Source organism: Manis javanica, chromosome 2 (assembly GCF_040802235.1).
Source record: "Manis javanica isolate MJ-LG chromosome 2, MJ_LKY, whole genome shotgun sequence".
In the NCBI taxonomy this organism is placed as follows: Eukaryota; Metazoa; Chordata; class Mammalia; order Pholidota; family Manidae; genus Manis; species Manis javanica.
Window position 1 is genome coordinate 216,938,253 of NC_133157.1, and position 27,908 is coordinate 216,966,160.

General features: G+C 39.7%; 1 protein-coding gene across 5 annotated transcripts in view; it reads left to right on the top strand.

Annotated features, from left to right (window-relative positions):
• EFR3A (EFR3 homolog A) overlaps window positions 1-27,908 on the top strand; it is a 105,283-nt gene that overhangs the window by 23,030 nt on the left and 54,345 nt on the right. For 2 of the 5 annotated variants that reach the window (XM_017660143.3, XM_037020727.2), the window contains 4 exons: window positions 9,762-9,908; window positions 13,722-13,849; window positions 15,407-15,557; window positions 26,763-26,884. In XM_017660143.3, the coding sequence (XP_017515632.1) occupies window positions 13,743-13,849; window positions 15,407-15,557; window positions 26,763-26,884 (380 nt within the window). In that variant the 5' untranslated portion in view covers window positions 9,762-9,908; window positions 13,722-13,742. The remainder of the gene's footprint in view (window positions 1-9,761; window positions 9,909-13,721; window positions 13,850-15,406; window positions 15,558-26,762; window positions 26,885-27,908) is intronic. The other 3 variants (XM_017660142.3, XM_017660141.3, XM_073230150.1) reach the window with 2 other exon arrangements.

Genomic DNA, 27,908 nt, shown 5'->3' on the forward strand with positions numbered 1-27,908 from the left:
ATGCTCTAACTGTGTGTTGGGCATTGTGTCAGTGCTGAGGATATGTGGAGCTTTTGTTTTAAGACATGCTCAGTTTTTCATCTAAACTCATCAGTAAAGTAAGTCACTCTTCCTCTTTTAAAACAGAAGTCTTCTCTGGGAGAGGTAAGGACAGGAGAATAGAGTAATTTCTCCTATAGTTCTTTCTCCAGCTGTTGCATGTGCAGTAAATCCCGAGGCCTGTAATTTTAAGGACACAGTGGCATGAAATACAGAGAAGCATACCAGCTTAGTGTTTTAGGAAAAGTGAAAATTTCAAAATTCTGGTGATGTTTTAGGAAAAATGTGCAGTCTGATTATGATAATTTGTTTTCCTTTATTCTTCTTGCAGTACTTGACTTAGGATTTTGAAGGCCATTTAGTATCTCACCTTGACTTATTTCCAGTGTGAGTTTGCCAAGTATTCATTTGTATAAGTTGCTTAGAAAATCTTGTCCTCAGGGGGGATAGTGGCTGCATTTTGAAGTAATGGGGGGAGTTCTAGAGATCTCAGCCACAAACACCAGTGCGTGCTGGCAGTGATAGGTCTTAATTATGTCATTGTCTTCTGTGAAGTTGTTTCTGAATGCCTTGGCATTTATCATGTCTGTCACTCATTTTGTCTTATATGTGGTAATATAAATCATTTATTAAAATGTATGAGGTGATCTTAAGGTACAAACTGTACTGTAACTTTTTATCCATTGCATAACTTAGATAAGGACAATGCCCCAATTACCTAAAGCATTCCAAAACAAAAAGCCATGTATTTAGCTCTTCAGATCATTGTACAAGGGAAGGGATTCTCTAAAACTTTGGTTCCCAAATGTGGATGTGCATCAGGGTTATAGTAGGAAGTAGGAGTGAATCCCTAGAGATTGACCCAGAAGGTCCTGAGTTGGGCTAGGGATTATTCAATTTAAAAAATACCCTAGGATATTTTTCATCAGGTGGTTCATAAAGCACCCTAAGAAAAGCATTGTACTTTGGAAATAGAAGTTCATGTGAGTAGTAAATCTTATGAGGTAACCTTATAAGGAGCATAAACACAGTGACACAGTAGAAGACTTGTGAGTGATTTTGTTAGGTAGGGAGGTTGAATTATTCCCTGGAGATGTGTTAGTGTTAAAAATATGGTGGGTATTTCCTAATAAGGGGTTAATATACAAACTATGTAAGTAACTCGTAACTCCACACCAGTGCATTATTTGATATGTTAAGGTTATAATTATATGCCAGAAAAATTAAAGCTAGGTAAGTTCTTGCTTTACATTGTTTTTTTTTTTTTTTGCCAGTCTTCTATATATTTTTTTCTTACCTCTATCTTTTCTGGCTGTATTGTTGCTGCTTTTCTTCATTTTGTAGCTAAATACGAAAGTTTGATAACCTTTAGAAGTGTCCCAATCCTTAGTCTAAGAGAATAAGTAGGATATTCGGAGGTCCTAGATGCCAGAGTTAGCCAAGATTTGTACCGTTCGTCTTGACATGATTATTTATAGCCCTCAGTCACTCTGAAGATGCACTCTAAGCACTCTTGGACTGTGGAACCATCTGAATTAGTGATTTGCAAATTGAATTCTTGCATTCACTTGTCCATGGGGGTCCTTCAGGAGCTATACAAATCCATCTTTGGTTGTTAATGGCTCTTTTTATATATTGATTTCTAGTCTCCCAAGTTTTGGCATCCTTTAACAAGTAGCACTAGTAGTATCTTTACTTTTAATGAATATTTTTGTTTTTTTATGTGGAATTTCTAATTTATTTTAATCTTACTTTCCACTATAGAAGGTCTTGGATGTCTCAAGACATTTTTGCACTTTCAAAATGGTTTCTAAATGGGTGAGAATTCCTGGGCTATTAGCTTATGTCTAGGCATTGATATAACAAACAGTTTTCAGAAAGACATAAAAAACAGTATTTCATGGTATTCCATAAACATTTATTCATGTTAAGGGTTCTTCAGAAGAAATTCTAAAAGGAAAGTTGCAAGTTCAGTTTCTTTTGTCCTCTTCCAAGTTAAAGGAAATTGATGTACATTGACAGCAGCTTTTAAATTTGAAGAACACTTTTTCTACTTAAAATAAGATATTCCTATACTTTTTGCCTAGCTTTGTTATATATTTTTTTAAGAAGTGGAAAATAAGGTTTTGTAAAAGCTCCAGAGATTGATTTGTTGAAATATATTCCAGAGACAGAAACTGCCAGAACATTTAATGACTTTGCCAACTATGTCCCTAGCTGGATGTTGAATTTCCTTTTGAAGATTAGGGGATTTTTTTTTTTTTAAGTTTTAAGTAGTACTCATAAAACTCATTACTGCTTAGTATTTTTCTCTGCTACATTATAAATTGGACATAGTCTTATTTGCCTTTTGTCCTTCCTGTTTTTCTCCCTCTTAATCATGATCCTTAAATTTATCTTTGACCACTACATAATTCTCCCCTCCGCTGAAAACATATTATTTGTGCAAAGTATATATCAATAGTCAGTGCCAAAGTTTGGATTCAAGAGGAAAGTTGTTGCTTACATAATTTTTTTTAGAACAGTCACACATGGAGAAATGTGATTCTTTCTGTAATTCTTAATGGTACTACTGACATTATTGTAGAGAACATTTAGTCACTATTTTATATATTAAATAAGGGATGGAATTACATATTATTTCTGTTTTTAGTTCTGTCTTATCTAATTACTTACCTCCAGAGATTGGGACACAGGAGTGCTGTCCTCCCCTTCTAAGACTGCACCCACAGGTCTGTGGCACCCAGGGTCCTGGAATATAGACTTAGCAATAGGGATGAATCACATGTGATGTCACATGACAGTGGGAACAGATGTGTGAGGACTTTTCTGGTTGCAGCTCTGGTTTCTGTGTCATCCATTGGATCATTCTTGTTTGTTTTGCAAACTAAGCCGACAGATGAAATGAATAGATAATTGTATTTTCTGATTTTAATATTAGTGGTAATTTTTTTCCATATGACAGTACCACAAGGTTTACAAATGAAATCCTTCAGGATTATATTTTCTAAAAGGCAGGATTATTTTGTATTTTAGTACCCTTGTCCTCGGGTAACTACTGAGTAATACTTAATTTTTTCAGTTAAAGTCAAGTCAGGTCTAGGTATGAATCTATTAAGTGATTATTTGTAAGCAGGAGAAAGTCTAATACATATTTTTTTCTTTAAAAATTGTGATAGTTGGAGGGGGAGACATGTTGAGTATAGAGCAATCATTACTAGTTGACTCAGAAAAAAGCTTTTCTTTCCTACAGACAGTATCTCAGTGTGGTTTTGAAAAGTGTGCCAGATTTTTGTCTGTGCTCTGCCTATAGTAAAGCCAGTATTGCAGTGCAGTGGGAGACCATCTTTTAAAATAGGAACGGAGCTTTGATTCCTTTGGTTGCCTTTGTTGCCCTTCCCTTTTTCCATAAGGTTTATGTGCCTTGGACTAAAGAGCAAGTAGTGAAATTGAGAATGAAATGAGAGAAGGTATATGGAATTACAAGTGGAAAGAATCATGTAATCAAATACTCCTCTAACGGATTAAAATCCGTTTAAAAGGAAAGCTTTCCTGAAGATAAGACTATTTTGTCCTTAGTATCTCACCTTGACTTATTTCCAGTGTGAGTTTGCCAAGTATTCATTTGTATAAATTGCTTAGAAAATCTTGATCTCAGGGGGGATAGTTCTAATTCTAATCTAATCTAATTAGTCATCAAACCCTCTTGATGCTTCCTTTGTGCCTCTTCCTACCGTCAGTCCTTTTCAAGCTCTGGGTCATTAGAAAATACATTTTTCTCTTTCCATGTGTCATCCTCCATAGTTACGCTTTCATTGTTCCGTCTGACTATAATTGTCCTTCACTGTCCCCTGTTATCCTTATAGTTAAGTCTACTTATCCTTCAGAGGAGTCTTCAGCTCAAGTCCTGTGTCCTTCATAAAGCCTCCCTGGTCACTGAGCTGGAAGTGCTTTCACTCTTCTCTCCACTACTGTGGCCCTTAGGTGGGTGGTCTGTTTGACACTGGATATCCGTGTCCTCAAATGTTGTCCAAATCTTGTTTTAAAATTCATTTTTTAAACCTTAAAGTAGATAGTTCTGTAGTTCTTAACACAGTGCCCTGTACACATATTGAGGCCTACACCCAGGAATAACACCAGATTATGGGCTTTATATGTAGCATAAGGTGTGTATGCTTTATATGAAGCATATATTCATGTTTATATAGTAAATGTTAACTTGGAAGTAAATGTTATATAGTAAATGTGTGAATGGGACTGTAGTATTACGAAATCTTTTTAATTGTGTGAAGTGAACATCTATCTTGTTCTGACACTAGCTGAATGAGTAACTTGACTTTTAATTTTAACCTTGAAGGGAATATATGTGATGCAGACAGTTTTAAATGGTTTTGGACACCATAGAGCTATAGGCCTCAAAGTGATGAATAGAAAAACAGTCCTTTTCACCTTGATTACTGACGGCCTCCACTAGGCCTAAAAATAAAACATTATTGTTAAGAGTGATTCAGTCAGCATTGTCGACTGTTTGGTGGAGAAATCCTATTGTTTTGGCATTTATTTAGTATTTTGTGGTGGACGTTGTATATTCTTTATAATTATTTTGCTTCTTACAATACATATTAGAGCAGTAATTAAATCATTTTATCAGTGAACTTTGTGTCCTCATTCATTTAGTAAAATAACATTTTTGTAAATGTCTACCATATGCCAGACATGCACAGTAATAAACTACATGGGCTTTATGTTGGAGGGATTCATGTTCTGGTGGTAAGACAGGTGTATATATAAATAAATACAATAAATTTTTCCAGGTGCTATGATAGAAATATACAATGGATGCATAAAGAACTAAATTGCAGTAACATAGCCATTCCCATTTAAAGTATGAAATTTAGTGAACTCTAAATATGCCAGTGAATTCCCAGTATAGTACATGTAAGAACTGAGAAATATAATTGCTCTATAGAAAGTATACATACTTTTATTTTCTGGTTTTACAGACTGTAAAACAAACATAATTTAAAGTCATAATCCATCGTAGGATCTAAGGATTCTTCCACTCTAGTGACAATGTTAATGGTAACCTAACCATTTTTGTTTTAGAGGATAGCTTCATCCCAAGGACCCAGTACCATGGTGGTGTTTAATAATAGAGACATTAATAATTTAATAATGGAGATGTTAATATTTCCAGTTCAATTTAACTTACCATTGGGTAATATAGTTAGTTGAAATTATAAAGTATAAACCATTTATTTTAAGAGGTCTTTATTAGTTATCCAATAAACTAATAGGAAAATTGCAGTGTTGCATAGGAAAGCACATGTCATCACAAACTGTAAGTACTTACTGGTGGACCAATCATTTAGGATATTGGTCTCATTAAATAGAATTCTCCCAGCACCTTTGTGTGTCCATGTTCCTGATGCATACTCCTGTCAGTTCAGCTGTGAGGTTTCTGTACAGCTACTCAAGTCCTTCTATTAATGCCTCTGTGGGTCAGGACAGGTTGGAAATTAATTCTAACACCTCATCATTGAAAAAAAGGATGCTAGAGTTTGATACATCTAACCCCACCTCGGAGACATTGGTGAATCCACAGGAGAATGATGTTAGGAGAGCTAAGGAGAAGAAATTGTCTTGGTGTGTCTTTAAAGAAGAAATAGTTAAATCAAAAAATATATATTACATATTTCTGAGTGGCTTCTACGTTGTGGGCACTGCTTATGTTGTATTAATTTAGAACTTATAACCCTAAGAGGAAGGTAGAAAGATAGTGCTCGGAGACCCTGATTGACAGATTGCCCCATGAGCCTGTCTGTACACTAACGTGCAGCCTGATTTTTTTTAGTCAATTTCTCTCTTTCTAACTATGCCCAAGTTCCATTTTCCCATACTTTAAGTGATCCCACTTGAGACTTCTGTTTTTCCTAGCATATCATAAACAAGGTTCTGAAATGTATATGCTACAGGAGGAGAGCAGTGGATTATCTTCTTATGTGCTAGAATTAAATTTAAAGAAGACTTCATATTGTTCAGATTTAGTGGCTTGAGTCTTTCTGTGGTATGTTTAGCCTGTTTGTTTTTCCTTTGGAGAAGAAGAATTTGGGTGGAAGAGTTGTAACAAATAGGATGGTATTGAGGCTCAGGTGCAGAGTGTGTTGGAAAGGATTCAGAACTTAGAATGAGGAGAATTTAAAGGAATGCTTTAAGGAATAAGGATACAAGTAGGTTTATTTTTCTATGTAAACTGTACAAAAATCTGCTTTTATTAACCGAGCAATACAGTACTTTATTTAATAGTGTCTTGTTAAGTGGTTTGGCCTTGCCAGCAGAATTTGATAGGGAAGTTCTTGATAGCTTTATGTTTGATGTCAACCGCAAGTTAGATAAGTTACAGTACATTAGCACCCTCTGCTAATTAATTAAAAGTAAAGTGAACTAGGTACTTGCTGAACAGTAGTTGAAGGGATCTAGAAGCAGGAAGATCAACTAGAAAATAGTCTCTTACAACATGAAAGAGTATGTTCAGGTACCTGCCGCTGAACTTGAAAAGCCTTATGAATTGGCTTCTACAAGGGAGTCACCCACATTTCTGTGCCTGAGTAGGTCCAGTGATTTCATTTTACTTGTTCTTGTGATGTTTGTAAGTAGAGTATTATTTTATTTTAAATAGTTGATAGTTACTTCATGTAATTACTGTTGTCACAGTCATTTTAACCTTACATTATCTTCAATATGTTATTATTTTATAGAAGTCTGAGTAAGTTGAAATTTTTAAATCTGACTTCATATATCTTCTCTGTGGTTGGTAGTTTTTCATTTATAGTAAGTGGTTAAGAAGGTGTTTTTTTATTTTTTTTATTTTGGGCCTTCTGGAGAAACTCATTGTGGTCCTTTATTTCCCTACATAGCAGTGCATTCCTCTTCTGTTAGGCAGACTCAATCCTGCCGTCAGATTTGTTGGTCATGGTTTGTGGGAAGCTAAAATGTTGAAAGTAATTTGAAATTGTCTGGTACCTGACTTTAGTGTGGCAACTACCCTTGAACCCTTGAGAGTCTTCAGATCGATCTGGCTTAGGATCTCAGCTCCTCACCCTACCAGCTGTGTGACATTGGACAGATTGGCCTCCCTTAGCCTGTTTCTTCATTTACCAAATGGAGATGATGGTAGCCACCTCGAATAGTGCTGTAAGAGCACGCGAGTAATGTAAAAGTGCTTAGTGCACATGCCGCACACACAGTACCAATATTGTTATTGCAAACTAGTCATGAACCATACGCAAATTTTGTTGTCATTTTTAGATGATTACACAGAAGTTTTCACACTGTTGGGAATACTGCCTCAAGGACCCTCAGACCTTCTGCTCACATCACTTATAATACTTTGAATTGCTTACTGTATGTTGAATGCTTACTGTATGTTATGCCTTTATGAAGAACTTCACTTTAATTTTCCTGATAAATATGAAGAAGACACTGTTACACCTATTTAATTGATGAGGAAACAGGTGTAGTAAGACAAGGTAAAGGGCTGCCCTTGCTGTACAGTGAGAGACTTTGGTTTATCCTACATCTGCCCAGCCCCGAAGCCCATGCCCTTTAACCCTTTTTGCCTGGTAGTATTTTGCCTTGTTACCCATATCTCCCACAGGAGACCTCAGCTTTGTGAAAGTAGGAACTGGATATTATGTGTATTACAAGTTCACATTTTTTTGGAAGCCTCTGTAAAACAATGTATAATATTAGAAAGTGTCAATATAAGTGAAACTTAGTAGCTAATTAAGAGTCCTTTCTTACTGAAAGTAATGTAATTTAACATTGTGACAGGAAACTTGAAACATTGAGACTTGGTTTTCAGTCCCATTGCTAGTCTCCATCATGATAACAACCTGAATTCACTCTTTTGGCCTCGCTTTAATGTTAGCAAAGTATTCATTCTTATCTTCTTACCAGGTTGCGAGCTTCGTTCACCATTGCAATACCTAAGCTCAGTGCCCTGCATAAATCAACCACGTGATACATACTGGATTTTAGTCTATTTCAGTGCAATATGTTTATCTGAACTATTTTTATATTGGGTGTAATAAACACAGAAATATGACTTTTGCTTAACTTGGTTCCTTTTTTTCTTTTCTTTTTTTCTGTAATAAACAGACCTGTGTTTTGCTTTTAGACTCTAAAAAAAGGACTGGGTATTTTGGTGTTAATATGAAAAATCCCTTGATGGACTCTGGAATTTTTTTTCAATTAGAATAGAAAACATCCTGAACAATGGAAAGCATTTCATATTATCAGCATATAATGGCTAAGTATGTATTACTAAATAATTCGCTACTTTTTTAATAACAGTTTATAAACTCCTCAATGTCAGGGATCTTCTTTTTTTTTTTTTATACTTTCATGCATCTATCATGGTCTTAGGCACATAGTACATGCAGATGTAGTATTTGGATGTTGACTGATTTGACCAGTAATCTCTCTGGTGTTGTGGAAAGGGTATAACTGGATTCTCACCCAGCTGTTGCTGTTGAGTAAGGTACTTAGTCAGTTCTGTAGTTCCCACTCTTGTAAAGTGGTATTCATAATAGTACCTCATTCATTTGCTTGAAAGGTTAAATGTAGTATGCACAGTGCTTCATGATTACTACAGATGTTATGTAAATCTTAACTCTGTCTTGTTTTTATTATTAATAGCTCCATTCTGCTGCCAATCTGGACTCAGTCTTACTTGTTTTAGCCTGTGCTGGGCATTCCGTTGGTATTTGATGTATGATTTCATGAATGAATGATGGATACTTCATGAACAAAATGAAATCTGGAGAAGTTGTCTCTTGCATAATATAACTGAGTAAGATAGTAAGCAGAACTCTGCTTAGGTCTGAGTTCTCTTAACTTGTAGTGCAAGTCCTCTCATACTGTATTTTGATTTCTGTGTACATGCAAATGCCCAATGACACAGACACACATACTCCAGTTCCATAAATCAAGGGAATAATTTTATAATGTCTCAGGACTAACGTTCTTGTTACTCATTTGCAGGTCAAGAAAACTGATCCCTCCCACTTGCATGGTTCTTTCCAGATAGCTGATGTGCTTTATCCCTTAGTGAATGAACTGGAATGAACCCAGGTCTTCTGGTTCCAAATCCATTGCTTTTTCTGTGATAACAACAACTTGGCATTTTTTAAATTCCTGGACTTTCCTCTTCCGTAGATCCTTAGTGAAGCCTCATGTAGAATATGTATTAGCTGTTTTCACCAGCTGCACTAGGACTTACTGTCATTTTAAGACCATGTGGCTGGAGCTGAGTAGATTGGGCCAGGCATAGGGAGTGTGCGGCTAAGGATGCAGAGAATAGTAGGTAAGATCAGAAAAGAGGTATAAAGGGGGTGTAGATTATGTGTTCACTTTATAGGATGAATTTTGTAGGTTGTGTGTGTACATGCACACACATGCTCCAAAACAGTTCGGTTTGGAACTTTGAAATAATTTACCAGTATATGCATTTTTACTTCATGTCTTTGGGGAGAGGAGAAGAAATATAACTTTTCATTTCTTATTTGGTAATTGAATTTGCATGCCTTTTCTATTTGTGGCATTTTGAACTTTTCCCCTTCACTTTAAGTAATCCATTAATATTCAGAAACTTGAATTTCTGCATTAGTTTACAGTATGAGTAACCTCTGTGCTGTGTGATTTTGCTCTGTTTTGAACAGGAATGTGCTGCTGCTGTTCTGCTTTGCGGCCTCGCTACAAACGCCTGGTGGACAACATATTCCCTGAAGATCCAAAAGTAATTTGATCTACATCTACTGATCCTTCTCTTTGCTGACCCATCCTTCCCCCCTGCTGATCTCCCTAAGGTTTCCCTAATTTCATTTTTCTACTTTTACCCCTAGATCTCATTATGTGCACTACTATTTTTATACTTGTTTTTTTATACTTTAAAATTACCCATGCTTGCTTGTCTAATTTGTATATCCTTTCAGAGATAAGGCATAAATTTGGAATGATGGGCAGATGATGTCCTTTTTTGTGTATTTTCCTATATTTAAGTAATACAAAAAATTTATAAATTAGGGCTAGATTATTTATATGAAATGCTAAGAAACTACTGTGAACATAGATGTGGTCTTCTGCTCTCACCAAGCCCATGGGCAAGTAAGTGGGCAATAACCCTATTGTGTGAGAGAATGCTGTGGTAGAGAAATGGGGCACACAGGCATGATGGGAGCAGGGTGGCATGATAGCTGGTGTGGGCTTGGGGAAGGCAAGACCCGAAGAAAGAGGAATCTGAGGTAAAATCCAGAGAATAAGTAAAGTTGGCCACACAGTTTTTAAAAGAGAATTGAGAGGTCAAGGAAGAATATTTCAGGAAAGAGTTTGTTCTCTTTTGACTTAAATGCTTTAAAATGTTATTTTATAAAACTTACTTTATTGTGGAAGGTTACTGGTTTTAGAACAACTGGGTTTGAATGATTTTGACACTTAAATTTTCTAAGACACCTTTAGACTAGTGTTACTAGATATGAACAAGAAAATGTTACATGTGTTTGATTTCTAGAATTTGCTTTATTTTACAATGTAGCCAACTATTGAAACCTTTTGGTCATCGTAACATTATATATCTCATGGTATATGAGATTGTATCTCATTTTTAATCAATCTAACAAACATTCGGCTGTTTAGAGGAGGATAATCAATTAAATATTGAAAATCAATTAGATAATCTTGATAATTCATGGGATATAAAAAACCCTGATATGGAACCTGCCTTTAAGGAGTTTTCCATCCATTGACTGACATAAAGCAAAAGCATACTAAGTATTAAAGCAAAATGCGTAAATACCAGTAAGTCAAATGTTAGGTAAAATGGGTGATTATGCTTTTGCCTTTAAAACAGGGTGGGTTGGCAGTCTCTAGGAAGCATTCTCAGAGGAAATAAGATTTGCTGAGCTTCTAAGGAAGTACACCATCTGGAGGCATAGAGATCAGTCTCTTCATTGCATGTGGGGGGCCAACAAGAGAAAAGGCTTGAGAAGCAAGGGATACATTGGAGATTGGTGACCTTCCAAAGGAGATCTGCATGGCCTAACTGCAGGGTGTAGCGGGTGGTAGTCATGTTGGCCCCAGTTTCTGATTTGACATTTCAGATGAATCATTAGACTTAGTACTCGAAGCATTCCCCTGGGGAGTCTGGGGCACATGGTTACTGAAGATGAGGTAGAGGCCAGATTGTGGAGGAATGTGAATGACAGATAAGGCACCTGACTTTTTCCACCCAAACTTGTAGGCAGTGAGGGAGCTTTGAACACCTTTGATCATGGGAGTGACAAGAGGTGAATTAGAGAATGGTTACATGAAGAATGTTTATTTTTGCCAAGTATTTAGGTAAGCTTTATTTAAGTGGCAATCTGTAAAATAAGCCCAAAACAAGAAGAGATTTACATATATATGGCAATCGTAATCCAATTGATCATATTTCTTACTTGTAATTTATTAAACAGAAACAGTCTTGTGGTATACTCAAAATGAATCAGATAGTAGGTACCCAGAGTGCTGAGGTCTATGTGTCATGATCTCTGCCTTCAAATAGCAATCTAGTGAGGGGGACAAATAACCAAACCATTTCTTAAAATTACTAGCCATGTGGTCTCGGATAAGTCCCTCAGTTTCTTACCAGGAATGGAAATTATAAGTAGCACCTATTTCATAAGGTTCTCAGAGGATTAGATGAGTTAATACAATTCTTTGGTCATGTTGCTTTCCTACTGTCTGTCATATTGCCTGGCACATGGTTACGCTTTATTAATATTTATTTAATGAGTGAAAAAGTGGTATGGTAATATAATAATGATAAGTGCTGTGAGCTAAAAGAACACAAAGAAGGAACATCTCACCCAAATGTGGGAAGGGTTTTGGAGGGGCACAGTGAAGGTTTTTCGGAGGACACTGACCTACTGAAGGATGAGTAGGGGTTACCCAGGTGAGCGGGAGAAGCGTCCCCAGGCAGAGATGAGCTGAGTGAAAGGAGTTGTGCGCAGTGGAGTCAAACTATGAGTTCATTGGTTCTGGTTTATCGTGACAAATGGCAGAGCAGTGGTTGCCAGGAGAGGGAAGGATGGACAACAAAGGACATGAGGAATCTTTTACAAATGATGGAAATGTTCTATATTTTGTTTGTTAGTGATAGTTTCACAGAAATAAACAACTATCACATCTCAGTGATACACTTGAGCAGTTTATTGTACCTAAAATCTCAATAAAACTAGAAGGAATTAAAAAAAAGTGGGTGAGACACAATCATATTTAAATGGTGATGTGGAGGAACCAGTACAGAGGGAAAGGTCAAAGAAACAGGAATGAGAAAGGCCGGCTGCCAGAGCCAAATTCTGGGCCCTATGAGGAGGGCAACCAGAGCATAGGCAAACCGATTGCTGTAAGACAGGAAAATACGGCTCTTTCACTTTGCCTTGGGCAGAGTTTCTTAATTTAGGTTGACATTTTGATCCAGGTAATTCTTTGCAGTTGGTGCAGTCCTGTTTATTGGCCCCCCAGGCCTCTATCCCTAGATGCTACTACATCTGCTCCTCCAGCTGTGACAACCCCAAATATCTCCAGACATTGCCCTGGGGCATGAAGTCACCCCTCATTGAGAACCACTGGTCTAGAGGGTACTGAGAAAGCAGGGTTTTTTTTTTTGCCAAAAACCAGTATATTGGTTTTTGCCAATATATTCGTATCAGATGGTTTCCAGCCATCTGAGGAGGAAGAGAACTCATTTGATGTCAGAAAAGGAAGAGAGGTGGCTAAGTAGCAAATTTGAGGAAAATGGAATAGGTGGAAAATATGGGGGGTTAACTCCATTAGGGAGATGGCAAAAGAGCCGGAGAACATTGAGGAGCCAGTTGAAGTTGAAAACACAAACTTACAAAGCTTTTACTTGTAGATTCGCCATTGTACGTAATTTTTCTATCTCCCCATCTCTTCCAGCAATCCTAAGTAAGCAGCATTTTGTTACTTGAACTATATATGACCAAGAAACTTAGGATGATAATTGATGTGTGGTTTTATGAGGGTGGGAAGAATCATTAGGCTGATTGCATGTCAGCTTTTAGAAGCAGAGATGTATGGTAATTTGATGATCCCATTCAGGGACCTGTTGTTGCATTGGCTAAGCATAGATTCATATAGTTCTTAATTCTTTCTCATTGATTAATTATAGCAAAACTTTATAATGATACTAGCAAGGTCTGAATCACTAAAAGACAGTATTTTCACTGTTGTGTGTGTAAAGGAGTAAAGTAGGCTTAATATAACATTTAAAAATTTTTAAATTGAAAGAAATTTTCTTTGAAATCTTTTCACTAAAATACATCCCTTTTCCTACTTATTGCAGTTAATTGAGCTACTTTCTCTATTAGGAAGGTATTATTGCTTATGAAGTTATATTTAAGTGCTTTGCCTAATGGGACTTTTTAAATTTTTTTGAAAATCCTGTGTATCCAGAGTGGTAAATGTTAGCACTGAGGAGACTAAGTCCAGAGAAGTTCAGCACAAATAGATTAATCACCAATCCAAAAAGGGGAAATGCGAAGCAAGCAACACTTAGAAATATAAAAATAAATATGAAAATATAAATTACCTATTTATCTTGTTGCTATTCTTATTTTTAGGATGGCCTTGTTAAAGCAGATATGGAGAAATTGACATTTTATGCAGTATCTGCTCCAGAGAAACTGGATCGAATTGGTTCTTACTTGGCAGAAAGGTTGAGCAGGGATGTTGTCAGACATCGTTCTGGGTAAGAAAACTAATTGCTGCTAATACTGTATCTTTGGATAATTCCTAGGCTAAATCATCCTATAAGTTATTTTGTCATGTTGTCAGGCACAGATGTATACAGGATAAAACACTGTAATATTATACAAGGAAATGTGTAATACCATATAGATACTTGGAGCTTTCACTACTTTACTGAATGAGGTTTTAAGAATAGACTCATGTTCATTAACGGAGTTGATTTCAGCTTAAGCATCCTTTCATTTTTGAGACTTCTCTAACATAAATGGGGAAGTAGTATAAATTGACTCCCATAGTCAGTTGGAAACAGACAGATCCTGTTAACCAACTGATTTTGTGTGTGTGTGTGTTTTATTTATTTTTGTTTATTAAGATATCATTGATATATACTCTTACAAAGGTTTCACTTGAAAAACATTGTGGTTACTACATTCATCCATATTATCAAGTCCCCCCGATAACACATTGAAGTCACTGTCCATCAGTTTAGTAAGATGCCACAGAGTCACTACTTGTCTTCTCTGTGCTACACTGTCTTCCCCTTGACCCACCCCATACCATGTGTAGTAATCATAATACCCCTCAATCCCCTTCTCCCTCCCTTCCCCACTTCTCCAACCCTCCCCTTTGGTAACCACTAGTCCTTGGAGTCTGTGAGTCTGCTGCTGTTTTGCTCCTTCAGTTTTGGTTCGTTGTAACCAACTGATTTTTAACACTGCTTTAATTTTACCTATCAGAAATAATAAAAGAACTATGTTAGGCTTGGATATTAAGGCTTAGAAGGTATAAGCATGCTATTTGGAACTGTGTCAGCTATACGCCCTACCTGTAAATGAAGTTCTACCATTTTAACCATTCTCTCTGCTTGAACAATAATAACTTGGCTAATTTGGATCATACTTTGCCGTATTGTCATTTTGTGACCCTAGCTTATAGTACTCCATTCTGCAAGTGACAGTTTGGTTTTTTCTACTTCTACGTTGTTACCCCTTATAACATTTTAGTGAGTCTTGATGCAGGGAGTTTTATAGTTGATAAAGCAAAATTAAAGTCTGAGTTTTATTTTTAATATAAGCTTTAAAATCTGATGAATTACAAGGTAAAATTTATGAGACATTTCCTAGTGATATTCTATTGTTGATAATGTTTTATATAGTCTTATTTACAAATACAGAGAGATTATGGTGGAAATTTAGGTATATTCCTTATAATAACTTTTGGGTCAGATACAAATAAATATGTTAAAAGTCTAGAGAATGTCCTGTTTACAAAGAAAAATATATACAAAGGTAGTGTTAAAGAAGCTCTGAAAGAATTTTTGGTAAGAAGGAGAAAATGGAGCAATACAGCACAGTTCTGTACACTTGAACATGAGGGTTATTTTATAGTCTAAAATCATTAATGCTTGTGAGAATTAAGAATTCACTTAGAAGCAACTAAGTTTTCCTTTCTGTGTTCTGTGCAATTAAAGAAACTTACTAAAATTATTCCAATGGAAAGCACTTAAGAGAATTCAGGGAGCTAGAAATGCTTTGACATTTTTTTTCTCTTACATTAGGTATGTTTTAATAGCTATGGAGGCATTGGACCAACTTCTTATGGCTTGCCATTCTCAAAGCATCAAGCCATTTGTAGAAAGCTTTCTTCATATGGTAGCAAAACTGCTGGAATCAGGGGAACCAAAGCTTCAAGTTCTTGGAACAAATTCTGTGAGTAAAACTCTGAACTAATTTTAGGGTTAATTAGCATATCTAGAATTCATCTCTTAGAATATCTTTACCTGGTAAAGACACATGCTCTGGTCTGCGCATTTGGATGACCCATACAGATGTAGATGGTTAGAACACTTGGCTTCTGGCTTTTTCTGTTGCTTCTTGTGAAATCTGTGATTATTAACCAATCAAGGAGCAACAGAGTATCAACTGGCCCTAAAAGTAAGGGTTTATTTCCCCATGACTTTTTACACTGTATCTGCACTATAGCCGCTTGCCACATTCATTTTCTTCTCTCCCAGACCATAATTTGTTAAACATTTGTGGGGGCTGGGAAGGCATGTATGAAAGGGAAAATGAGATACGTAACTTTCTTTCCTTGTCTCTACTTTCATTGTATAACCTTCAGTCTGTCAGTTCCAACTTCATCTCTGAGGCTTTCTGGCATTCAACCAATCTGTATGTTCCCATCCATTTTTATCAACTACAGAATTGTATGTCACCAGCTGTTGTTTATGGTTATTTTAAGGTATAGGGAGAAGTATTTGTGGTGACAGATACCATGGATTTCAGAGCCCGACTGCCCCCATTTATATTATGTCTGCACTTCTTTCTAGTTGTGTCTTGGGCACGTTATTTAACCTCTTCCTGCTAAGGCTTGTCATTGTGAAATGAGGATAATAATAGTACCAGTCTAAGGATTGTTCTGTGATATGAATTAATATATATATAAGCTCATAGAAGAGTGCATGGCACTGTTATTATTATTGGTAGTAGTAGAATGATAAAAAAGTAAATAAAAGCAGATGTGTAAATAAAACCCTCACTAAAAACCTGTAGGATGATTTTGTCCATTTGTTTTAAAGGGGAAACACTGGGTATTTCCAAATGCAATTAGGTGGTGTGATAGGCCCAGTTTCAGGCATCATAGCTACTTAGGCTTCCCCTGTTTCCTTTACAATTAGATGAGGAAAGCTTGGGGGAAATGGTTTACTAGCTGGGTAGGCGGGGGGAAGTTTTAGTGTACATCCCTAGAAATTTCTCTACTTGGATCCAGCAGTGCCATTAGGTTTCTTTTAAAGAGTCTTGGGCAGAAGACCAAACTGTCCACTTACCTACTTTGATTTGAGTGAATTGTATTAAGTGAAATGCTGTATAATCTTGACCAACCTTATTTATCTACTATCCTGTGGAAGTCTACTTTTAATTTCTTAATGAAGCTAAGTTGTCAAACTCTGAATATTGAACATTGGAAAAAAGTTGTCAAACATGACTGGTACTGATTTACTACTTTTGTGTTTATTAATGGTTTTTCTTCATCTTATTTTAATTTTGTTGACATTTGCCTCTTTGTGCTGGTGCTGACCTGATATGATCGTACATGATTCATTTAGTTTCTTCTTTGTTTTAGAAATTGCGCTAAGTACTTTTTATTTTTACCCCTTTTTTTTGTGAAGTATTTCAAATACAGAAAAGCAAAGAGAATAGTATAGCATACCTGTATGTACATTGGCTCAGGAAAGAAAAATGTTTAGTAACTAATATATCAATAAATGGAAATATATAATAATTATTGTTGTAAATAATACATGATGGTAATAAATGTCAACACTGTGCAACACTGGTTCAGTTTTTTTTTAAATACAGGCTGTGGTAGATACTGCATATAAATTATATCATTTCATTCTTATACAAACCCTTCAACCTTAGAATATTGTTCCCATTTTAGAGATGAGAAATTGAATCTAAATAACTTGTCTAAAACACAGTGAATTAATAATGTATATAACACGGATTCATCCTAGGTCCTTCTTACTTCACGGTTAGTGTTCTTTGCAATATAAATACACTGTCATTGTTGTGGATTAAAATCTAAGGAAAGGTGTTTTTTTCTTCCCCGTGTGTTCAGTTGATTCTTACTGCTAATCTTAAAGTTTTCTTTGAATATCATTAGTAGTTGTGGTAGGGATCAGTCATTGAAGCCATTCATTGCACTGAAGCAGGGATTCTCCCCTAGGGGCAATTCTCCCCCTGCCTACCCTCCCTGAATGTTTGACAAGTCTGGAGGCATTTTCGATCTTCCCAGTGGGGCAGGCAGAGTGCCAGTGGTATTGGGATTTTGCTAAATATCTGCGTGTAATAAAAGGACAGTCTCCAAAACAAAGAATTCATTGGGTCCAAAATTTTAATGGTGCTTCGTGTGAGAAACTGTACACCTAAAGGATTGCATTTCTGTTGTCTTTTATCATACCATAGCATATCTAAGTGAAAAAATGTAGAAGTCAGTTTTTACTGAGTATTTATTGTACACAAAAGGCATGTGCTACTTTTGTCTCTCATTTGAACTCTTCAACAACCTGCAACTTAAATACTCCATTTCACAGGTCACATATTTTGTTAGTAAACCTGAAGGGTCCCCACCAGTAAGATGGCAAACTTCCGGCTTCTCTTCGGGGCCCTCAGTTCCCGCCGGCGCCACCCGAAGCCCAATCACCTCTCGCCCCCCTCCCAATCCCAGCACCTAGCCAACAGCCACCAGCCCCGTAGAAGTGACACCTCGATCAATTCATGCCCCTTCCTATATAACCCAGCACCTTTCCCTAATAAAGCGGAACTCTCCGGTGAATTGCTGCTATGTGTCGCTCCTTTCCTTTCATTGGTGCCGAAACCCGGGAGACGGGACACCCCAACTGGGCCCCGTCTTCCCCCCGACACCAGCAGCAGCTTGCCCTCATCCTCTTTTTCCGGCGCTGGCTCATCACACTCACCACTCCTCTCTGGCCTTTAGGTAAGTTTTCCCCCCGGAGTGGGCCACTCTTCCCGGAGCTATCGCAGTGCCATTGACCGTGATCGTCCGGCAAGGCCCTGACGCTCGGGGATGAGGAGGGAACACTCCCCGCCTCAGGCCTTCATGTCTGCGGCGGACCCTCAGGCCCCTCCTCCAACAGCCATAAATCCCCGCCTCAAGCCTTTACAGCTGCGGCGGACGCTCAGGCCCCTCCTCCGACAGTCATAAATCCCCGCCTCAGGCCTTCATGGCTGCGGCCGACTCAGGCACCCCCCTCCAACAGCCATAAACGAGGTGACTCCTTTGTGGATGAGAACGCTCCCTTCCCCACCCCCCCCCACTCCTCCTGCTCCATCCGCCGAAAACGCCTAGCGCTAGGTACCTCGTGACTCCGGCACTCTGCCTTCTTAGGGAAGTCTGGGTGACAACCCACACTTCCCAAGAAATTCCGACTCGTATACGAGTTTCCACAGACCACCAAGGATCATCGGGGACACCCTTTGTCTCCTTGTGGTCTGCTCCCAGTCTGAGGATCTCCGTTCGTCTTCCCCTGTATGTCTCCTTCTCTGTCCTTTAGCCATGGGAGCCTCCTCATCCCTCCCTGAAAGTTCACCTCTTGAATGCCTGCTTAAGCATCTCGCTACCCTCTCCCTGATGCCTGATATAAAACCAAAACTTCTCCGTAAATATTGCTCCCAAGATTGGCCGACATACCCCCTAGACAATAACAACCAATGGCCTGCAGGGGGAACTCTTGATCCTAACATCACTCGCGATCTTTTTAACTACTGCCAGCGCCTGAAAAAATGGAAGGAGATTCCCTATATGGAAGCTTTCCACCTCCTCCTCTCCCCACCCCCTCCCAAGTCCTCCTAGCCTGCAAGCTGCCCGCAGAAGCCTCTCCTTCACTCCCTTCCCCTTCTTCTCCTACAACAGCCCTTCTCCCTTCCTCCCCAACCGTCTCCTCCCCCATCTCACCTCCTCCACCTTCATTCCCTGCAGATTAAGCCTGAGCCTTTCAGCCCCCCTTTAACTAGGTCCCAGGGGCCTCCTCCATCTTTGCCCTCATCACCTGTTTCTCCCCTGTTAGGGACCGCCTTTGTCTTCTCACATGTTTGTAGAGAGAATGGGAAAGCACCTTCCCCCATGTCTGAACGCAGCATGGGAAAGCACAAGCTAGAGAACAACCGGTGCAGTCCTTAGAAGTTATCTGCCCACAAAAACATATCTTGCCAAAACTCCTCACTCTGAAAATAGGGAGACCTTGTAGATGTGTAGAAACACCGCCCCTGCTTCTAGCTATGCCCTTCCCCCACTTGCCGATGTGGCAGGAATAGAAAACAACACATTCCATAAGCAATTAACGGGAGCCCTGCTGTAGCTCAGTTAGTAGAGCATGGGACTCTTAACCTCAGTCCTGAGTTCAAGCCCAACTAGAGCAGCAGAGGCAAGCAGCTGGGCTGCAGGCTGGCAACACATGGGTCTGATTCTATCTTTCTTTATTTTCTTTGCCCCCCTTCTGCACTTCAGGACCTGCTTGACTAGGCATGGCTAGACCGCGTCACTCCCCCACAGACTGAGCCAGAACCCTTCAGTCCCCCTCAGACTCAGTCCCGAGAGCCTCCCAAAATTATCGCCCCCCTCCGGGAGGTAGCAGGATCCAAAGGCATCGTGTGCGTTCACATCCCTTTCTCCTTAAGAGATTTAGCCCAACTAGAGAAATGCCTAAGTTCCTTTTCCACTGATCCCATGACATACATCAGAGAGTTTCAATGGACCCTCCAGTCTTACAGCCTCACACATCATGACATTTTCATGCTCCTGGCCAATACTCTCCTCCCTGAAGAGCATATAGACGAGTTTGGGACTTCGCCCAAACGCACGCTACCGAAACCCACAAGACTGACCCCACCTATCCCCCTGGCCCCACTGCTGTCCCTGAACAAGACCCACACTGAGATTATAACACCGCCATGAGTCTCTGCTCTCGAAATATTTTTGCCTCCTGCTTAATAGCAGGTCTGAAAAAGGCAGCTCGTAAAGTAGTCAATTTTCAAAAGCTCCAAGACATAATTCAAAAGAGAGATGAAACCCCCTCCGAGTTCTTAGATAGACTCACTCAAGCCCTATTACAGTATACCAGCCTGGACCCAGAAACACCTGAAGGAAGACAGGTCCTTATGACATACTTCCTAGCTCAAAGCTACCCCGACATTAAAGCTAAACTCAAAAAGTTGGAACAGGGCCCCGCTACCCCACAGACTGAGATCCTAACAGTGGCCTTTAAAGTCTTCCATAACCGAGAGGAGGAGAAAGAATGCCGTAAACAAAAGGCTGATCAGGCCAATTTCCAGATGTTAGCCCAGCCCCTCTACAAACAAGCCCCCCCAGCAGCTTGTTTCAAGTGCAGAAAAGAAGGACATTGGTCAAGGGCATGCCCCTCCCCCAGATCTCCTACCACCCCATGCCCCAGATGCCACAAAAAGAGCCACTGGGAGTCTGATTGCCCAACCACCCGAAGGGGAGGCTGGACGAACAACCCCCATCCTAAGCCCGCCGTAGTGGGGCTGGCAGAAGAAGATTGATGGGGCCCGGGGGCTTCTCACCCGACCATTTCCATCACCAAACAGGAGCCCAGGGTTACTTTAACAGTAGACAGTCGCCCCATCTCCTTCCTCCTAGACACAGGAGCCACCTTCTCAGTCTTGTGAGAATACTGGGGCCCTACGCCAGCCATTACTCTTATAGTCGGGGTAGGAAGTAAACAGATTTTCCCATTAAACCCCCCCCTTTTTTATGCACAATCCTAGACAATCCCATACCTTTCTCCCACTCCTTCCTGGTTATGACCCAGTGTCCCATCCCGTTACTAGGACGAGACATCCTTTCCCTCCTCCATGTTTCCATAACTATATCCACTCCCACAGCCCCCAGTACTCCCTTTCTGATGGCCCTCATAGCTGACGACCCCCCTCTACCCAATGAAAGCTCCGGTTCTGCCCTCATACACCCTGTAAATCCCAAAGTTTGGGACATTACAAGCCCCTCCGTGGCCCTATGTCCCCCTGCCTCTATCAAATTTTGTGACCCCTCTCAGTATATCTGTCAGGCCCAATACCCCCTAACCACTTTAGCCCTCATAGGCCTCCAACCCATCATTCAAGATCTCTTAAACAAAAATTACCTCAGACCCACTCACTCCCATTTAATACCCCCATATTAGCTGTTAAAAAAAAAACCAACGGATCTTTCCGCCTTGTCCAAGACCTTCGCCTCATCAACATAGCCGTTGTCCCTATCCATCCCTTAGTTCCAAATCCATACAGCCTTTTATCGCAGATCCCTGCCTCAGCATCCCACTTCTCAGTCCTAGATCTCAAGGACCCATTTTTCTCTCCCTCTAGAACCCTGCTCCCAAGATTTTTTCATCTTCACCTGGACGGACAGGTCCTAGCTCAGGACCTCAAACAGTTTCATCATGATCACTCCAAGTCCACCTTATTACAATACATAGACAATCTTCTACTCTGCAGTCTCTCGTGGGAACAGTCTCAACTTGACACTGCCTCCCTACTTAACCTTCTAGCTTCCAGAAGTTACCGAGTATCCCCCGTCAAAGCTCAAATCTCTTCCCCTTCTGTCACTTACCTCAGATTCCTTCTATCTCAACAAAGAAAGTTCATTACCTTAGACAGAAAATAGCTCCTCTCTGACCTGCCCATTCCCAAAACCAAAATAGAAATCCTTTCCTTTCTAAGCCTAGCTAGATATTTTAGAGCATAGATCCCTAACTTCTCCCTGCTCCCTGTTGGCAAGACCCCTATACGACCTCAGCAAGAGCTCCCCTAAAAAACCATTATCCTCCTCACCCCGACACTCCTTCATTAAGTCCGTCAAGCCCTTGTGGAAGCCCCAGCTCTCCATCTCCCTGATTTGTCGAAGCCCTTCTCATTATACATTCATGAGAGGTCCAGTCAAGCTCTAGGAGTCCTAAGCCAATATTATGGCCCATCCTTTGCCCCAGTAGCTTATCTCTCCAAGCAATTAGACCCCACAGTTCGGATATGGGCCCCCTGCCTACGAGCATTAGCCGCTAGACAGCTCTTGCAGAAGGAAGCTCATACATAGATTGACATTCAGGGCGCCCCTTACCATTCTGTCCCCACATCACCTAAAAGATCTCTTAACCTACAAAAGTTTACAGACTCTCCCTCCCTCCAGACTCCTGACCTTACTGTCCTCTTTCCTCCAAAATCCTGTTCACCCCCTTTGCCATCCATACCTGAATCATGACTTTTTCCTCCTTTACTGCGCTCTTGCTTTTTTTCCCCTCATTCCTATTGTCTTCCCCACCACCCCGGCCTCCTTTGTATGGCGATTCAAAGTCAGACAGACTTACACACAGCATCAAACAAAAGTTACTGCCCTCATTGCCACACCAGACTGCCCTCTGAAAAGCTGCTCTGAGTCTTTATACCTCCACTTTCCTCCCTCCACTGAAGTGTTCACTAGCAGCTACCCTTATTCTCCCTACCTCTGCTTCCTGTATGACCAAAAACAAGCCTATTGCAGGCGATGGCCAGACACCTACAGGAGATGTCCCTACTGGTCTTGCGCCATTCACTACATGGGTAACTTCCAGTACCCACAGTATTACTCCTCCAACCGTTTCATGAAATATCCCAATGGCTCATTCTCCTTATCAATCCCAGATCCCTGGGACTCTTGATGAGCTGCCAGAGTCACAGCCTCAGTTTACTATGGGGTGGGGGGTCCTTGACCCCCCACGGTACCCTTCATATCTCTCGAAAGTATGTTCCCTCTCATTCCCAGATCTCTCAAGTTGCATCAGATATTAGACATTCCGAAAAAGTCATTATCCAAACTCTTGATGGTGCCTCTTCATCTTCTTATCCCCGCCCCCTTCCCATTTCTCCTACTCTTCATTACAGCTCATTCAGGACACCACCATCTTTCTCAACCACATCCTTAACACAGCCAATTGTTTCTTGTGTGCATCACTACAGCGCCCACTGCTGGCAGCTGTGCCCCTCAATATTTCCAACTACTCCTTCCATGCAGAAGGACAACCCCTCTGCCCCCTGGCAGACATACCCCTATGGGAACCAGAATACGCAGATAATCTCACCATCCACCACTGCGTAGGCCCAACTCCACCCCCCTCCAGCGCACTTCACTGCCTCTCTATCTACACCCCTCTTTTGGTGTAATGGCAGTCTTTTCATCTCAGTGCCTCTCAACTCCGATACACCCTGCATTCTCGTCACCCTAATCCCACAGCTTACACTTTACAGCATGGCAGAATTTCTTGAGCTCCAACCTCCCTTGCCCTCGCGCACAAAAAGAGCTGCTTTCCTTCCCGTCATGGTCAGTAGCTCTTTGATCACCTCAGCCATTGGGGCAGGGTTTTCGAGAAGAGCCTTGGGTCACTCTCTATGGGCAGTTAGAGATCTCAACGCCAAACTTGAGGGAGCCCTGACATCCACTGCCAATTCCCTATCCTCTCTCCAAAGACAGGTCACTTCGCTAGCTAAAGTCACCCTTCAAAACTGGCGGGCCTTAGATCTGCTTACAGCCGAGAAGGGCGGCACCTGCGTCTTCCTCTGGGAAGAGTGCTGCTATTCCGGCATTGTAGAAACTAACATCACCAAACTCACCGACCTTGCCTCCAGCCTCCATTCTGCTTCCAATTCCAACCCATTCTCTTCAATACTAACAAACCCCCTCCTCACCTGGCTCTGGCTCATTGCAGGCCCCATAATGATCATTCTTCTCGCCTGTCTCTTCTTACCCTGTATAATAAAGTTCATCAAATCCCAAGTCGGAAAAATCTCTAATCAAGCTTTCAACCAGCTTTTACTCAGGAACTCTCAGCTTCTGGCCACAGAAGATCCCTCACCCTCAGGTGACCTCCTCACCACACGCTGAGATGGACCCCTCTCTCCATCCTCACCACACGCTGAGATGGACCCCTCTCTCCACTGGAAACTGTTCCTGGAAACAATAGCCGCAGACGCCTAGCTCCTGACACCCATATCCTCTTGGCACCATTGGAATCAACAGGTCCTCGACCTATGGTTACAGGGAACCTTCATTGATTTCCAACCTGAAGAAGTCCACATCTTCTCGTCCTTACTGCGGGGAGTCCTATCAACCCTTTCCTCCCAATCCTCAAGCCCTCACTCCCTTCTCCGCCCCTGTTCAGCAGGAAGCAGTCAGAGAGAAAGCAACATCCACAAACCCATAGAGGAGAAAGGGGGGAATGAAGGGTCCCCACCAGTAAGATGGCAAACTTCCGGCTTCTCTTCGGGGTCCTCAGTTCCCGCCTGCGCCACCTGAAGCCCAATCACCTCTCGCCCCCCTCCCAATCCCAGCACCTAGCCAACAGCCACCAGCCCCGTAGAAGTGACACCTCAATCAATTCATGCCCCTTCCTATATAACCCAGCACCTTTCCCTAATAAAGCGGAACTCTCCGGTGAATTGCTGCTATGTGTCGCTCCTTTCCTTTCAAAACCCAGGACCCAAATCCAGATCCATGTAACAGTTCATAATCTCTGCCAGGAAGAGAGACTGTTCTGTTTCATTTTTCTCTCCTCCTACCTATGTCAATAAGTTTGTAATGATAATAACTTCCATTTTATTGGTTTATTTTAGCATATAGGCTTAGATTTCTTAGCTTCTAGCATGACAAGACTTAAAGAGCTTTTCCATAAAATTGAGAAGGAAGAGGTGCTTGTGCATTCCCCTGGAGCATAGCCCCCGTTTTTATCCTGTTCTCTGTGCTCACAGGCACTAGGAGTTGTTTCTGTTAATGGTCTGCTTCTCTAAGTGATCACTCTGACTGTACTCTTACTTGTGGTTCTCAATAAATGAAAAGAGAATAAAGTTTCTCCTTTTGAAAATTTTCCAGAACCTTTAACATTTTAATGGCCAGTTTTTTTTATTTCTGATTAACCTCCTTTTAATTTTAAAAGTAATGTGTTTATTATAGCAAAGTTGGAAAATATAAGAAAACATGAAAGGGTAAAGAAGATACCTAGAATTCCAATATTCAGAAGTGGTCCTTCAGTATTTTTATTTTTTGATACATATTAGAAAATGGGGAATACTGTATGTAGGCTTTTGTGTGCTTTTTTCATTTATACTTTCTGAGTATTTCCTGTTGTAATTTAAGGTTTGTCTTTATGAAAAGTATAAATATTTCATTGAGTGTCTTCTGAAACTATTCATATAGCCAGTGTGTAGTATGGGAATCTTGAAAGTTCAAGTCAAACCCCTGGATTGTAATGCCAGTTTCATCTTTTACTAACTGTCACTTGGGCAAATGATTTAATCTTTGAATCTCAGTTTCCCTATCTTTAAAGTGGAGATAATGGCAAATTCTTCACAAGGTTTTTGGAATGATTGAGTAAAGTGAAAATACATAGCACAGTGTACGGTGTGGAACGGGTAATGAATGTCAACCAGGTGTAGTGTTTTTGGCCCCTTTCTAGATAATACAAATCATATAAAATTATCGTTTAAAACAGATGACCTAGATCTGGCTGAAATAACTTAAAATGTTTCTGGTATCATAAATTTCATTTTTCCAAATTTATTCTATGCTTATTTCACCTTTGTTTTCAGAAAATTATCAATAAGTTTTGTTGAATAATTCTTTTGAGTATGTAGCCTTTTCAAGGCATCAGTCTGTGTCCTGGAAAGTATGTACATATATTTAAATTTGCAAGTGAACTAACAGTCTGTCGCCTTCGGCTGTTGAGGATACAGAAGGAACAAATCACTTCAGGAATGAGAAAGCTGGTAAGAGAAGGCATAGTAAGGAGTGAAGGGCCAGGTCTGTGACATATGGAGGATACTTAAAATTTCCTAAATATGGAGCTAGCTCTTTTGTGTTTTTATATCTTTAGAAAGGATGTAGAGTAAATTTTATCATCTCAGTATTTTTCTTCTCTATGTTTGTTATGTTTCCTTCAGTTTATGTCCCCTTTTCTTTTTCCATCTTATTTGTATAAATGTTATTCATTCATATGCTGTGTAACAGCTTTCAAGAAAGATTTCCTACCCATGATTAAGAAATAAATTCCCTGCAGGTTTGGACTTGAGGTTGTCACTGAAGCATTGGTAGTAACTAGGAAATCTTGAAGTGCTTTAGAGTAAGACCTGGCTCACTCAAAAGGAATTGGATAAAAAATGATATTTTATGTTTATAATGCTATATCCTTGATTATCTGAAGTCATGATTTAAAAATTATTTTGCATATATGTATATATGCTATTTATAATTTCATTTGCTGCTTATTTGAGTATTTATTGCTAATGTAACAAATAATGGAAGTAAATGTGTTCCACACTTTCAGAAAGGTGATAATTCATTTATTTTTTTTTTAGTTTGTCAAATTTGCAAATATTGAAGAAGACACACCATCCTATCACAGACGTTACGACTTCTTTGTATCTCGCTTCAGTGCCATGTGTCATTCCTGTCATAGTGATCCAGAAATACGAACAGAGTATGTATTATTTTACTCTATAATTTATAGTCAGAGTAATTTCTTGATGAATACCATGTTTAAATATATTACATGATTGCCTAAGGAAAAATACATGCTTTATTCTTACACTGCATGAAACATGACTTTCTGTTGCTGTTGGAATAAGTGAATGAAGTAGCAGAATTGAGATTGATTTCTCAACTCAGCTTGGGATGAAAGTTGAAGTCTTTACTGTAGCCTAGAATTCCCATTTGCTCCCCCTTTCCCAGATCCTGTCATATGTAGTCAGATCCTGTCAGGTCATTTCTTCATCCAGCCACATGGTCTCCTTGCTGTTTCTTGAACACATGAGTCACACTTCTGTCTTCTCTAGGCCTTTGGACTAAGTAGTCTCTCTGCCCAGAATAATTCTCCAGATGTCCACATGGCTTTTACTTCACTTTGTTCAGATTTCTGTTCAAATGTCACCTTATTACAAGAGTCCTCCCCTGGAGACCTTTATTTATTAAATATCAGCTTCCCATCGCTCCCTTCTTTTATCTGTTTCTTGGTCCTCTATGGAATGTGAACTCCACGAGGGCAAAGGCTTTGTTGGGGACTGCTAGATCCTTAGCACTTTGTGTAGTGCTGGGCATATAGTAGGCTCTCAGTAAGTAAATGCTTATGAATGAGTATATAGATAAGTTGAATGAACGAATAACATGTATTACTGAATCAGTGTCATCCGGAGGTTGTCATGGCAACTGATTTGGGCATTTTTAAACGTTGTTCCAGATACATCCTAGTAATAATCTGGAATCAAATACTTATATAGAAACACAATGTCAATCTATAGGTTGATATTTATATTAAAATATAAATTAAAAATTTATAATAAAACATTAAAGTTAAGAATTAAAATAAAAAAGACCTTGGTAACTGTAGAACGTAGTTTGAGCTTTTCCATAATACACCTAAAACTAAAGAAAATAACCTGAATTCAGAGACCTATTATGGGCTGTTTATAATAAAGATATAGCATGTTTCTAATTTTTACTTTTCA